The sequence below is a fragment of the Leucopleurus acutus genome (genome assembly GCF_964270905.1).
Source record: "Leucopleurus acutus genome assembly, chromosome: 11".
NCBI classification, from domain to species: Eukaryota; Metazoa; Chordata; class Mammalia; order Artiodactyla; family Delphinidae; genus Leucopleurus; species Leucopleurus acutus.
The window spans coordinates 52,955,161-52,970,051 of NC_139152.1; the positions used below are offsets into that span (position 1 = coordinate 52,955,161).

Consider the following 14,891-nt stretch of genomic DNA (forward strand, 5'->3'; position numbering starts at 1 on the left):
ATGACTAATCCAAGCCTAAGAGCTAAAAATACAAAACTCTTATCGAAATCAGGTGTGCAATAAACAAATAAACTCATTCATTGCTTACCTGAAAGTCAAGGAAATGTGGCAAAGAAAACTATATGTAACAAGCCAATATTACAGTCTATCTACACAATAACTCATCTACTCCTTCCATCTTTATAAGGTGAAAAAATGAGTTTAAAATTTAAAGCAGAGACAAGATGTATTAACCCGTAAAAATGGTTCTTCAATTGTGTGCCTTTAAATTAATAGAAAAAAGAGAAACTTAGTATTAAAATAGATAAATTAGGGCTTCCCTGGTGGCGCAGTGGTTGAGAGTCTGCCTGCCGATGCAGGGGATGCGGGTTCGTGCCCTGGTCTGGGAAGATCCCACATGCCGCGGAGCGGCTGGGCCCGTGAGCCATGGCTGCGGAGCCTGCACGCCCGGAGCCTGTGCTCCGCAGCGGGAGAGGCCACAACAGTGAGAGGCCCGTGTAATGCAAAAAAAAAAAAAAAAAAAGATAAATTATATATCACTATGTTTATGTAGTAGTTGTAGCCAAGGTCCCTAAATAGAATATTGTCCAGTGGTGCCAAGGGGATCGTAATAGTATCAAGAAGTATTAGATTCAGATTTCAAGTTCTGGTTGAAAAAAAGATAATATTTTATTTGTTTTTAAACTAAGCTAAGCTCTTAAACTAAGCTCTTAAAATCAGAAATATTCTTTAACAGCCACCCTCCAGAGTTGAGGGGAGTTTTTGGAAAAAGGAGACAAAAAAGCATTGAGAAAGATAACATTTTCTAGAGAACTCTGCTAATATTAGAATTAAATGTTTTAATTAGATAGTAATTTACTTGCTTTCTTGTACGTTGTGTCATCTTCTCTAGTTTGTGTTGTTATAGTTCTGCATGTGAAATAACAAAAACATAGACTATAAGATATTCTTGATAATAATAGACTAAAATCTAAAAGGTACAGTTTATGTTCTTGGAAATAAAGTGATAATCAGCCCATATCCAGCCTTTTCAAATAGAAGCCAAGGGATGTACTGGGGGTAGGGTGAGTCAACGCTGTTTATACAGGTTTTCACATGACTTTTCTTTTAAAAAGTGTATGGAATACATCCAAAACAAATACTGTTTTGTTAGATGAGAAGACCAAAAGGGAAATCCTAGAGAAAGGAGGATGGATGATCTTTCTTTAATGTCAAAACTGACAAAAACACATCCCCTCCCCCGCACTTTGCTCAAGATAATTTTCTCAACAAGACCCAGATTGCTTCAAGTCTTTGCCTATCACCCTTTGAAGCACTTTCCTTATTATTAGGAGTGGGGGCAGGGTTTCCTTTGAGGATTTTTACAGCAGTGAAGAGTTCCTCCTTTAAATACTTTCACATGATGAGGGAATTCCGCTCTCAAAGTGCTGTCATCACTGTGGCTTCTCTGTCATAAGACAATTTATTCTTGGGTAAAGGTCCTTCTTAGTTTGTCAATAGGACTTACCTTTCCGTTGGATTCTCTTTCTATAGAGCTTCTCTTTTTCTGAGAGATGTAGCAAAAGAACTCAACATTCTCCTTTGTTAACCTTATTGATGAAGTTGACCGTGATTCTCTTTTGAAATGCGTTCCATACAGGAGGTTATAGACTTCAACATGGCTCTCCTTGTCAATCTCCCACAAATTCAGACGTGGGTGACATATCCAATATTCCATCTTGAAAACTGTATTCCTTCTACAGTGCAAAGGGACACTATGAATTTTGGGATGTTTGGTGTCTCTTCCAGTGCTTTTTTTTTTTGCGATACGCGGGCCTCTCACTGTTGTGGCCTCTCCCGTTGCGGAGCGCAGGCTCCGGAGACGCAGGCTCAGCGGCCATGGCTTACGGGCCCAGCCGCTCCGCGACATGTGGGATCTTCCCGGACCGGGGCACGAACCCGTGTCCCCTGCATCGGCAGGCGGACTCTCAACCACTGCGCCACCAAGGAAGCCCTCTTCTAGTGTTTAAATAGCACCATGGTAAACAACAAGTAAACTATTCAAGTGTCAAAACAGTTTTCTCATCAACATTGAAATCTTTTGAGAACCTTTACTCCATGTCACCCCACATCACCCTGCTCAACTCTTGAATGTGGTCTTCTGGAAAATTTTATAAATATTTAATTCATGGATGCAAAATGTATAGCTGTATGGTTTCATAGCTCATTTGAAAGCAGTTCCTTTCCCTCCCCAATATCTTTAGTAGGCAGTGATTCACAATTATTAGGAAAGAATTAGAATTAAGAAATCCCAAATAGAATTGACAGTTTTCTCAATATTATTGCCTAAGGGTGTGCTTCTAAGTCTTCCTGGCTGTTTTAGATAAATGAATAAAAAACTTATCTATATCCCAAGCTACATTACATGATTTATATCATTACTCTTGGACTTTCCTTTGAACAGTTTGGTCTTTAGAAAGTGAGAGAATAGGTATTGTCGGGTACATTCATTATCGGTTTCCACCTAGAAGCTCTTAAGTGCAACAGTGTATCTATCAACTAATCCAAACTGGCCGTAAACATATTTCTTAAAACCTTCAGCTTCCTTCCTGCCAGAGTGTTCAAATGATTGACCTCTCAGCCTTTCACTGAGGAAAAAAGTGGAACATAAGAAGAGAGCCCTAGACTAAGTCAGAATACTCAGATTCTATTTTTGGCTCTGCCACTTCCTGCCTGAGTAACATTGGCAAGTAACTTGTCCTTCTGCTCCCCCATCCCTCTCCCCCAAAAACCCGGTAAAGTGAGTGACCTAGATGATCGTCAATGTGTTTTTACTACCTCAAATAAATAATAAGGTCATTTCACCTACATAGAGAGGCTTAATTATAGTAAATGAGCCAAAACGGAAAGTCCGGTGAGAAAGTAGCATTGATATTCCTTAATCTGGTCTTGTAAAGAGGGAGTATGATTATATTCTTTCCTTCTTCTATGGGACTCTGTGGTGTACTGTAATTATTCATCCCACTTTCTTATTTAAGGTTAGTGGAAAATCCGTTTAATAAACATTTCAGCTGTGCCTTTGTGCTGTACACCATGGTAGGCTGTGAGTATACTCAGGTCAGTGCTTTCAAAATGTTCACCAGCTAAGCAGGGAGAAAGCATGAAACCAAATCACAAATCTACTGTGATGAATAGAACAAGGTAAGTATACCTAAGATGCAGAGGTAGCATGGGAAATACACATATATTTCTCCGTACCTATTTTAAATTCTAGAAATAGGAAAATGTGGATGTGGTGGAGGGAGGGAGATAGCTTTAGGGTAAATAAAAACAAAAACTCCTAACTCTTTACCTGTTTACTACTGAATCAAATATGTCCCGTCATAATATTAGTTGCTATAAACTGTAGTCAAATGAGTTAAGACATGGGAGCTTTAAAAAACAAAAACAGAAACAGAATGTTCTCTTTCTTTTCATGGATAAATTATTTTTCAATGTCTTGAAGCATCACCACTAAATTTCTCTTTATCAATGGGTACTTCTGTCATTGAACAAAGAAGAGCACCTCAATGTGTCAAGTAATCATTAAAAACCAAATACTATAAGCCAGACTATATTCAGATTCTCTTTGGAATTTAGAAAATGGGGAGAAACAAGTTTTCTTAAGGATACTGATGCTTCTTAGCATAATTAAGTTTTGTGGAATATTATCTTATATAGACAGAGTTAAGGTTTTCCTGGTGATTTGTAGCAATCTCGAAGTCAAATCAAAGAATTGGAAAGTGTTTAAACTCTGGGTGTTAATCTAGCACTACCAAAGCTATGTTGTTGCATAAGGGGGGGAAGGGGAGCTTGGGGGAGTTTAGTGTAAAAACTTGGCCTGAGCTAATTTGTTTTGTTTGAAACTGGAAATCATATTGTGGAAATTTGCATTCTGTTTTCTTTCAAAAGGTGTATTAACACAAGGCACTCAGTTTTTAAAGGGCTTCCTCCTTTCTATAGGAAAAATTTGGCTTCTGAAAAAGGAAAAAAATTGCACAAGCAATTCAGCAACATTGCACCTCTTTCATCATTTTGAGGATACAGGCTTCAACTCCAGACATATTTTCTGGAAACATGTAAAAACATGCCCATAAGTACTGAACATAAAACCTGACTGTATGCCCATAAACATGTGTACAGTCTTATGGTCTACTTACCACTGGGTTTCTTAAAGCCATGTGCATATTTAAAAAATCACTAGACTAAATGAAAATTGGAACAAGATGCTATTTGAGAGAAGGTGCTACCCAGATATGCCTGAGGAACACTGCTCTGTGACTCTCCTATGAAGTAAGCAAGCCTCTTGCCCATCAATAGATAGAACCTATGCTTTCCAGATAACCCCTATCCTGAGAAATTAGATTAAGATGGAAAAAACAGAATTAAAAAAATATATTTTAACTATCCAAACTGAGTACTAAAAAAACATGGTTCCTAAAGAAGCATGGAATAGTTGAAAAATTAACAGCCAGACCAGTTGGATTGTGTTTTGGAAAACATCACACTGTAAAACTCACAGTGCTTCAGGACCATGCCCAGTGACTCTGAAGATAAGAGAGAGAAGAGGAAATGGTGATAGAGAGCTTTATAAGTTCAGGGATGCGCTAAAAAAACTACTGGAAGGTCTAAGAGAGTCTCATGAAACATAAAATCCCAATACAACTGTAATCTGAATGTGAGGAAAAGGTTATTCTTAAAAAAAATAGTTGCATTCTTGCAAAATATATTAACCTTGAGTCTTCGACCTTTTTTTTTTTCAGGTTGAAAAAGCTAAGCATGATTCATATACTAAAGATTTCCATTCTATGCTTAGTATTTCTTTTAAAATTGCCTTCTAACCCAAGGATGTGTCTCTCTCTCCTCTGTTTTGGTTCTTGTGCTTGCTCTGTCCCAGGTTGGCCTTCATTCCACGATGTGATCAGTTCTGATGCAGTCACATTCACAGATGACTTTTCCTATGGGATGCACAGGGTGGAAACCAGCTGCTCTCAGGTCAGTTAATCCCACCTGAAAATCCAAAATGATGCTCACTCTGCATTGCAAGCACTTTCAAGACTCCTGGTTGTACTAAATATAGCAACTAAGGCCAAGTGACCCATCACAAAAGGGACAAACACAATGAAGTCTCTATCAAGTCCTAATGACATCTCAGTCTTGAGGAGTTTAGCAAGTCAACTTAAATGTCAGTCATTGGCTTCAACACTATTAAACAAAATCATTGGTAGGAAAAATCATCTTCAATTGACTTAATACAGTGGGGAATGTGTCATTCTTAGGGCATGTGAAGATTTCATCACATGGCCTCACATAATCTGTTCACATAATCCCCCTCTCCCTGCAGTTCTGTGCACTCATTGTTCAGTTATAATACCTCTAATGGTAATGATCCCAACACGGTCAACAAAGACCCCAGAAACAGCTCTCCTTGGGTGGATGTGAGGAGGGAGGTTGGAGAGCGGCAGAAGGAAGAGGAAGTTCAGTGGTGGGCTGTATGGGAGCAGAGAGGGAATGTGTGATAAGGTAATTCCTTCTCTACTTCTCCTAGGAATAGGCCTATCCTCATTTACAAGGATGTTCTAGTTAGTTCCTTCCACCCTGCTCTGACTGAATTAGTGCTGGATCTAAGGGGGAAAATGCAAGTGTGTTGAGCAGAAGGCAAAAATATAGTTAATCTGTCATCCCAATCAAGAAATTTGAACTTTTGGGGGTTTTGTGCTTAAGCCCAGAGACATAGCCAGAACCTTCTAGTTCTAGAGCAGCTGCACATTAGATAGTCTCTTCTAGTTCTCTAGAACTAGGGCAACTGCACATTTTATTCTAGAGTAGGTAGTCCTGCCCTAATTTGCTTTAAATGAGTGAAATATAAAGTCTGAGTATTGTGGCACTAGAAGTCATTGATACTACAGAGTGTTTTGTTGGGGGCTGTCTCTTGTACAGTACATATCAGAGGTAGAGGGGGCACAATCAGGCAGCTGTGATAGCAAAGGGATTGCCACGTGGGCCTCCCTCAGCATTCTTCCACCTGACCGTTAACCCCCTTCATCAGGCACATGAGTTTTAGGGAGTAGGTAGCATATTTACTACCAAGTAGGGAAGGAGATTGGTTTGAACCTAACCACCTGATGAATTCCTGTTTTATTTTTTTAAAATAAGGTTGGCAAGTTAACTGTCTTCTAAGTATGAGGACCGCTCTCTCCCTTGAAAAGCAGGCTTTATATTTTATCCAAGTCACATTTTCAGTTCACTCTTGCTTCTCAGATCTGAGTCTGAGCAAGATGGTGGTACTTTTTGATCCTGGGTCTCACCCCCAGGGATTCTAATTTAATTGGTTTGGGTGAGGCCTGAACGTCAACATTCTTAAAAACTCCCCTGGTAAATGTTCACAATAACCTTATGACTAGATAATGTCATTCTCTCTCATTTTACACTTGAGAAAACAGAGGCACAAGGAGTGCAATTACACTTGTGTAGATATTCATAGATTGATCTGAGACTTGAATTTGGGCAGTTAGCTCCAGAGCTCTTTACGGTGCTCAGTTGGATAAATAAGTAGATAGAGGGGAGGTAGGTAGGTAGATAGATAGATAGATAGATAGATAGATAGATAGATAGATAGATACATGTACCACAAAGAGTCATATTGAAATAAGAAAAAAAAAAAACAAACCCAAATCCTCTGATCCCTCAGCAGTTAAATTCAATTCAGTTTTGGATTCAACTGAATTTTTATTGATTTTTGTTATAACTGCCACAGAAGCAAATTGTGATATCTACCCAGGAATCTAAAATACTTGACAAAAAAGTGAGGTTGGATGGTACACAGTAATTTGTAACTTAGGTACATAGTACTTAGTAAACCTCTCTTAAGGCTAATGGTTGTTTTTTTCTTTCTTTGTTTAACCTGCCTTAAGGGCTGTTATATGACTGCTACTTTCCTCTTCACTCAGAACCCACTTTCAAACATTGAGTTCTATGAAAATCAGATAAAAAAGGGACAGAAAAGGTGGGGCATAAGATAATACCTTTCATTCAGGCCCTACTCTGATGTCTTTGTGACTAATTGTTATAATTCACAGTTAGAATATACTTCCTCCTTTCTCTGTGCCAGCCACTGAGGTAACACCAGTAGGAGTCAAGACAAGACCATTAGGAAGATGTCCTACAGTGACCAGAGGAATGAAACCCACAGACTGTGCCCAAATTAGGCAACACTCATAGCAGATACTAAGCTAACCCAAGCATAGCTCTCAGCCCTTTGGTTAAAGGCCTAGGTGACTGTTAACTATTCTTTGGTCCTTTCCTAACAGTTGCGTGAAGAACTAACACTGACTGACCTACTCCATTTCAGCTTCTTTTTCCACCACTTTTATTTCTCACATTAGAAAGTGACCCTTTCTTAAATAAAACTCTTAAATTTAAAGAGAAGAGGGAGGGATATTTGTTCCACTTCTTTCTTAAATTTAAAGAGAAGAGAGAGGGAAATTTGTTCCATGAACGCATGTGTAAACAGGCATGCTTTGAGAAGTAAGTACCACGTAGAAAATAATTGGGTTCCAGCCCCAAAGAATATGTTTGCTGGACTCTTTCCTGTGTGGACAGAGTGGACATGTCTGCCCCACAGTGCACTAAGAGCTCACTAAGCTAAAGTGTTCTGGGTGTCTTTCCTTTCAGTTTCTTTGTCTTCTAATTTGTGTTTGACACAGACATTTATTTTCCTCTTGTATTACATTTTTCTTTAGTTTTCTCTTGTCCATTTTCTCATTCATCCTTTTTATCTTGACTCGAGGGAAAAAACTGATTTAATGGTTTCCGTACTAGAGTAACCACTTGTATCTTATTTCCTAGTTTCTCACCCTTAACACTATTTTTCATTATCAGTTTATCTACTTTTACCTTCTATTCTTTCAGTTTAGGAAGTCTCTTCTCCTACATGCAACTTCTCCCATCTTTTTTTTTTTTTTTTCTTTTAAACTTTTGGATGGTGACATGCTATGGCAAAATTGTCTGGTTTGCTTCTCCTCTTTCTAAAATTCTTGTTGTATTTTGAATTCACATGGTTTGTCCTATTTCTGGACTGCATTGCATGGAAGGGGTTTGTGTTATAAAGAATCCATTAGATGTTTTCAGTATCTTAGAGACATTCTCAGTTGGACATGGTATGTGGAATGCTTCTTTCTTATGGTAAAGATGGAGCATCTGAACACGTAGACCCTTTTACTGCCAACTTACACAAATAAACTGAGCTTCTGTGGATGGAACCAGTAGACTCAACCTGCTTGCCTGGCAATATGGCGATTTTTTTTTTCTGGTGTATGGGTCTCTAATTTTTGCCTTAGTACTTAGGATTCCTCTCCTTCTCCTTCTCCCCTCCCCCATCCTCCCTTCTCCTCCTCCCCTGCCCCTTCTTCTTCATTGTGATGTGGATCACACCATGCAGTGAATTAGGCCTCACGTTTGGGCAAGCATTATAAACACATTGGGAGCCGTACCTACCACCTCATTATACTACACTGTAGTTTTTCCATGTGTCCAGTGACTTCTTCTTCCTTTTTTTTTCTTTAAATTTTTTAAATTTATCTTTGGCTGAGTTGGGTCTTCGTTGCTGCACTCGGGCTTTCTCTAGTTGCGGGAATGGGGGCTACTCTTCGTTGTGGTGCGCAGGCTTCTCATTGCAGTGGCTCTCCACTTTGGTGGGCGTATGTATCTTCCCCCTGGCTGTAGCAATTTCCTAGCAATTTCCAGTTATAAAGAATTTTTCTTAATTTCGTTTAATTCACATTTTTAGATAGCGATAAAATATATTGCTTCTATTCCACTTTCACTGACTACTATGAGTAATTGCTTGACAGCTTCTTCCTAAGCCTCCAACCCCAGCCTGTTAGGCAACACTGTCAGGAATTTAAATTCAGTGCAGAGAGGTAAGATTTGCATGGTTTAAGCTGTAGTTCAGTGAAGTAAGTCTCTCCTGGAAATAATTGGGGAATTCTTCCTTCTTTAGAGCAAAATTCTACATCTGCAGCAAATGGGAGACCAATAAATCACTTAACTTTTTGTAATAATCTTTGAGGAAGAACCCTGAGTTTACCCAAGTTGGACTCTATTTATGACTGCAGCTATTACTGCTTGAATCTATGGTAGAGTCCCTTAAGTTTGTTTTAGATCCTTATTAATTTGTTCTAAGTCAGCCAAATCAACAGAAAGGTAAATATCCACCAATACAAAGTATTTTTCAAGAGTTAAGCAGTTTTTGGGCTTCCCTGGTGGCAGAGTGGTTAAGAATCCGCCTGCCAGTGCAGCGGACACTGGTTTGAGCCCTGGTCCAGGAAGATCCTACATGCCGCGGAGCAACTAAGCCCGCGTGCCACAACTACTGAGCCTGCGCTCTAGAGCCCACGAGAGCCCGTGTGCCACAACTACTGAGCCCGTGTGCCACAACTACTGAAGCTTGCATGCCTAGAACCCGTGCTCCACAACAAGAGAAGCCACTGAATAAGAAGCCTGCTCACTGCAACGAAGAGTAGCCCCTGCTCACCACAACTAGAGAAAGCCGCGCGCAGCAACAAAGACCCAATGCAGCCCAAAATAAATAATAAATAAATAAAATTAAAATAAGAGTTAAGCAGTTTTTGGTAAAACCCCAAACCTTATTAATCTTTTGCAGATGACAGCTCATATATTGCTGATGATTAAAGACACCCATGTGTTACAATAGGATTTCAGACTCACAGCCCCTCTTTTTCTTGATCTTTCAGTAAAATCATAATGCTAAACTGGTGACTTCACAATCATTTCCTTGGCAAAAGATTAATATCACAAGCACAGAGGAAAAGAGCCCTACTTACACACAAGTGTCTTTGATAACGATGGGAGAAAACAGGATACTACTGGCAAAGTAAATTGCTTTCCTTCTTAAAACTCTTTTCTCCTTCCCATCCTGCCCCATGTGCCCAAGTGTAAAAGCCCTGCTTTGAAACTGCTTCATCTTGTAGATCAAACACTTAAGAGAAAATGATAATAATAAAACCCCAAACATCCTAGGAATAGCTGGGAGAAAACCTTCCAGGACAGTTGGAAATATATCAGTGCAGAAATATGTAACTGTGTTGAATGCACTATTTGTGTTTCTCATGCACACAATTAAGAATTGCAGTCAGATTTTAAGGAATTATGTTAAATTTGATGCTCAATCACTTTTCTTTTTTTTGAGGGGGGTCCTTTCCCTTGGTTCTCTACAGGTTCTTTAGTTGCCAGTTTTTCTGAGAGGCTTAGGTGATAAAGGATTCCCGTGGGAATTTAAATTATTTCTTTTGAACAATGCTTATCTCATGCTTCCTCAGAATAAGAGCTGGAAGATTCAGTCATAGTTTGTATTTTACCTGTAAAAGAAAGAAATACATAACCATTTTAAAACAACTTTCAAAATGCACACCAAAGATCGTACCCTGAAATAAATCATTAACAGCAGGTTTCAGAGATTTCTTCATTGGGCAGCCAGTTTGTTTCAGTTACAACCAGGTGTGCTGAGGGATCCCAGCACACTGCCAGCTGGCTGGGGCCGGGACGCGGAGCTCCCAGGTGGCTAAAGAAACAGTGCATCTGTGACAACTTTCGTTCATCACAGTAGCCTTCCACCAGGGTTAGAAGCTGGAAAGAATGGGCTCCATGGGTGTTCCCCTCAGGGAGGAGCCTTCAGGGCTTGTGCACTTTTAAAAGAAACCAGGTACTGGTCTTTTATGGGAGGCTAGGTGCTCCTGGGAGGAAGCAGAAATGGTACTGTGTGGTTAGGCTTCCTTCAGACAAATGGCCTTAGAACTTTGCAGGCAACCGGATGGGCATGTATGTGGTGGCACAGATCTAAATGAACACCTTGCTCCTCCCTCAGTTATGTGAGCCTGGAGTGAATCTTCCAGAACACCTTGTGCAAGCATGATGAAGCTATCACTATTGTTTTTAGGGGACCATTACCATTTCTGAGGGTTTCCCTACCCCATCACCAACGCAGATACTTATTTACCAATGATCTTTGTTGCCTTTTCCCCACTATAATTCTTCTTCCTCATCTCGCTCCCTTTTTCTGTTGCCTGGGTCTAGAATCTGTGTTTTTCTTATTGAAATGACTTGTTTCATTGATTCAAATGAAACTGCAGGCCGATAACCAACTCAGTCCAACAGATTAAATTACTCTAATTTGGATTTTTTTTTTAATGATTTGGGAAATGAATGATTTGGAAAATACATACTACAAAATGGCTTCAAGTATACCATTGCTATGCTTTATCTTTGTAGTAAGAGAACTGTTTTCTAAATATGCTCAAGATGATTAATAAAGGCAATATCATTTATTTTTGCCCAGATAGCTGTATTCTCTCATTAAAAAAAAAAGAAAAACCAAAAACACTATCTGAGGCTTTTATGTGAAAACGCCACCTCTCAGATGCCAGGTGATTGAAGAGCCGGAGCTGCACATGAGATCAATAATTGTGCACACGTGCTGGTCACCGAGAGCACCAGTTCCTGTTGGCCTGCACGCTGACTCTTTTGGCAGGCAGAAGTAGGTGCTTTCCTGTGTCCACTGGGTAAGCATGTGTATTTTTACTGGTGCATCTTAGCTGCTGATGCCTGAAAATTTGGTCTCCATTGTTTATAGAAAGGGAAAGCAATCTGAGCTGTCAGCCTTGATATTACCTAAACCTGCATAAAATGTGGTAAAATAATGCAAGGTTTGTTTTTTAGGCCTGTTTCATATTTTCCAGGCAACAGATCAAATCAGTTCAGGGTTCATTTTTAGTTCTTTAATAAGCTGACACAGTATGTTGGCAGTAAAATAAGAATGCACTTTTCCCGTGGAAGTGCCCTCTAGTTGAAGCTGCTATTTGTGCTATTCGTTAATAACTAGAGGACCCTCGAAAATTGAATTTAGTACTTTCTATGGGGAAACTGAGATTCTGGTTCCTTCCACTGTAATGAGCACCATCCCTCACTTCTCTCTCATCGTCTCCTATTTTCCTTCCTTGCAATGTATGAGTGTTTTATACACCAAACGAGCTCAGTGAGAAGAATTGATGAACCATCTGTATGTCTCTTCTCTCACGTTCTTGCCTAAGTCTTGACTCCTCCATCTGCTTGAGATGCTCTCCCCTGGATATCCGCTCCTTCACTTCCTCCAGGTTCTTATCCCAAAGCCAGCCCGGAAAAACCGCCCCTGGCCACCTTACCTAAAATGTCAGCCCCCAACCTGTGTCACTTTCTGGTTTTCCTTTTCGTTTTTGTTTTGCTCCTTAGCACTTACTTCTACCTACTGTGCTTTACGGTCCCTAATTTCCTTTGTATTTTCCGTCTCCCCCACTGGAATGTAAGCTCCATGAGGCTACTGCCTGTAGCTCCAGAGTCTGGGACAGTGCCTGGCATGTAGCAGACGCTCCCTAAATATTTGTGAAATGAATGAACGGGGGTCATTTGCCCCAGGCTTTGGTTTGTTACACGACGAACGATGTGTTTTTGCAGCCTGTTTGAATGTGGAGCACTAACGTCCCCATACCCTTCAGCCCTGTCCCTGCTGAGGAGGGTGGGGGACAGGTAAGTGTGGCCTGTGCTCTTATCTCCTGGAGCCGAATCCAGCAGCAGACTAGTTAGTGCGGGTTCTGTTCAGTGAGCCAGGCTTTTTGGAGACACTTTCTCTGGGCTGGATTTCTCTTAACACCGTCATAACCAACCATCCCTCCTCCTGCCTCTGTCTGGACTCTCTGCCTCTCCTCCTTCCCCAGCTTTTTGGATAGTCAGTAGCATGGAATGAGCTCGACAGCTTATTCCTTCTCCACGTGACCCAGTTTGTGCAGGTAAGGCAGACCGCATGGCACTCCACCTGTTGGAGGCCAGAAGAACCGATTGCGTGGACTAGTGACGTTTCCATTTTGCCCCACTGCAGTCTTGGTGACCGTGACATAAATCTGTTGAGTCTTGCTATTGCTTTGCTGGGTTCCAAGCACATCCAATGCTCGTCTGATGTTAAGTTTTACTGCCCATGAAAGCAAACGTCACCTCCGTCATGGCCAGTTAAACAGTATCTTTTACAGCGGACTTCTGCATATCTGAAAGCCACCCATCCAAAGCCAAAAGCAGTGCCAGAGGTCCAGATCAAGGGTCAACTCAATTCATAAGACTACTGCAGTCATTTTTCAGCGGGCTGAGTGGCTTCACAGATCAGAAGATACAGTGGCTCCTAAATGGTTTCTGATATGCACAATTCCAGTGCTTTTTATTCTCAGCATGTGGTGCAAGACCTGCCAGAAACCATCTTTGCAGCTATTGACAGGCAGGTTAGAAATCATCCATGATGGCTTCCATCATTTCTCTATAGGCCGGTCATCCATTTAAACTGCTGTTCCCCTCAAAGCCGGCTTTGTAGATGCTGTTGACTTAACATTTTGCCCTTCTCTTGCAGTGCGGTGCTCACCTCGGGCACATTTTTGACGACGGACCTCGTCCAACTGGCAAAAGATACTGCATAAACTCTGCGTCCTTGTCTTTCACACCTGCAGAGATCAGCGACGCCAGTGGGGACAGCGCAGGGGGCAGCCCGGCCCAGGGCGACAAGACAGAGCTGTAGAGGAGTTGATGGAAACAAGTGTACTTCATGCACAGCTTATTAAAACTAATTCGAGAGCGTCTATCTCAGATATATTTTTTCAAACATAGAAGAGCAATTTTATGCTATTGATATTTTTCTTCCTTTGCTTAAACAGAGGCCCTGGCCATCAATGCATTTTGCTATTGACTAGATCGGGAGCTGTTTGTAACTTTAGTGAACCTCGGAGGTAGCTTTGTGAAACTTCTTCACGAGCCACTTACATAGCTTTCGGCATTACTTTCTTCGCCTACATAGCTTCTTTCGATTTTTTTTTCTCCTTCCTCAATAGGCAGAAGGTGCTTGGTCTTCAGACATGAAAATCAAGATCTCCTCTGCAGTGCGGAGACCAGGGCTCGGTGGGGCAGGGTGTTGAGACCTGCGAGACACACGGCCTGGAGGCATGTGTGCAGATCCACCTAAGATAAGGGTGGAGCGATGTCTTGTGAGACTTCTCAGCGTTGTGGCAAGTTTGGGCTGAGGTCCTTTATTCTCCCGCAAAGGGTGTGAATGTCTAAAGTCTTTCCTTATGTTAAATTGTTGCCAGATCTGAGGGGGCACACTGAGTGTTGTGGCAGAGAAGCAAACATTACCTCATGGTTAGGCCTTTATTTTATTTTTATTTTTTGTTGAAAACATTGGAATGTAAGATAACCGTAAAATGTTGATCCCTGTTTTGTCCAAAATTCACAAAGAAGAGCACCTGCCATTGCCTTCTGTAAGTCTGTCCCTCCACACCTCATACCAGCTGTGGCTGGAAGGGCATTTTGGTGAATTCCCTGTGTAAAGTAAAATACTGGGGACAGCACACTTCATCAAGGCAGCAGAAGTAAGGGAGAGCAGAGAAGGTTGAGGAGGAAGGCTGGGTACTAGATGTCCAGTGCTCTGAAGAGCAAGTAAGGAACGGAGCCCAGAGGGGAGGGCGGGGGACCTGTGCACAGGGCAAGGTGACCTCTGGAAGGACATTGGGGCTTAAAATAGAAACAGCCAGGAGCTCACATCCCACCCTTGACACTAATCTGCTGTGTGACCAGGGACAAGCTGTCTAGCCTCTCCATGCTTATTCTTTATGTATAAACACGACTTAGAATATTTGCAAAATAATTGACACTCTCAGGGGAAAATTACTATATTGCTATACAATGAAGATCAGTGTTGTAAAATTAAACTGATCTGGTTCTAATTGCCTCAAAGGCCGAAGCCCAGGCATTTGAAATGGAAAGAAGCAGAGAGGAGGGTGACTTAG

At 41.0% G+C, this 14,891-nt stretch overlaps 1 protein-coding gene across 1 annotated transcript in view; it reads left to right on the plus strand.

Moving 5' to 3' along the window:
* MSRB3 (methionine sulfoxide reductase B3) overlaps positions 1–14,574 on the plus strand; it is a gene marked incomplete at its 5' end in the record, with an annotated part of 162,809 nt that extends 148,235 nt beyond the window's left edge. The window contains 2 exon segments of the mRNA XM_082849687.1: positions 4,916–5,013; positions 13,463–14,574. Of these exon segments, the coding sequence (XP_082705813.1) occupies positions 4,916–5,013; positions 13,463–13,627 (263 nt within the window). The 3' untranslated portion in view covers positions 13,628–14,574.
* Between the last annotated feature and the right edge of the window lie 317 nt (positions 14,575–14,891).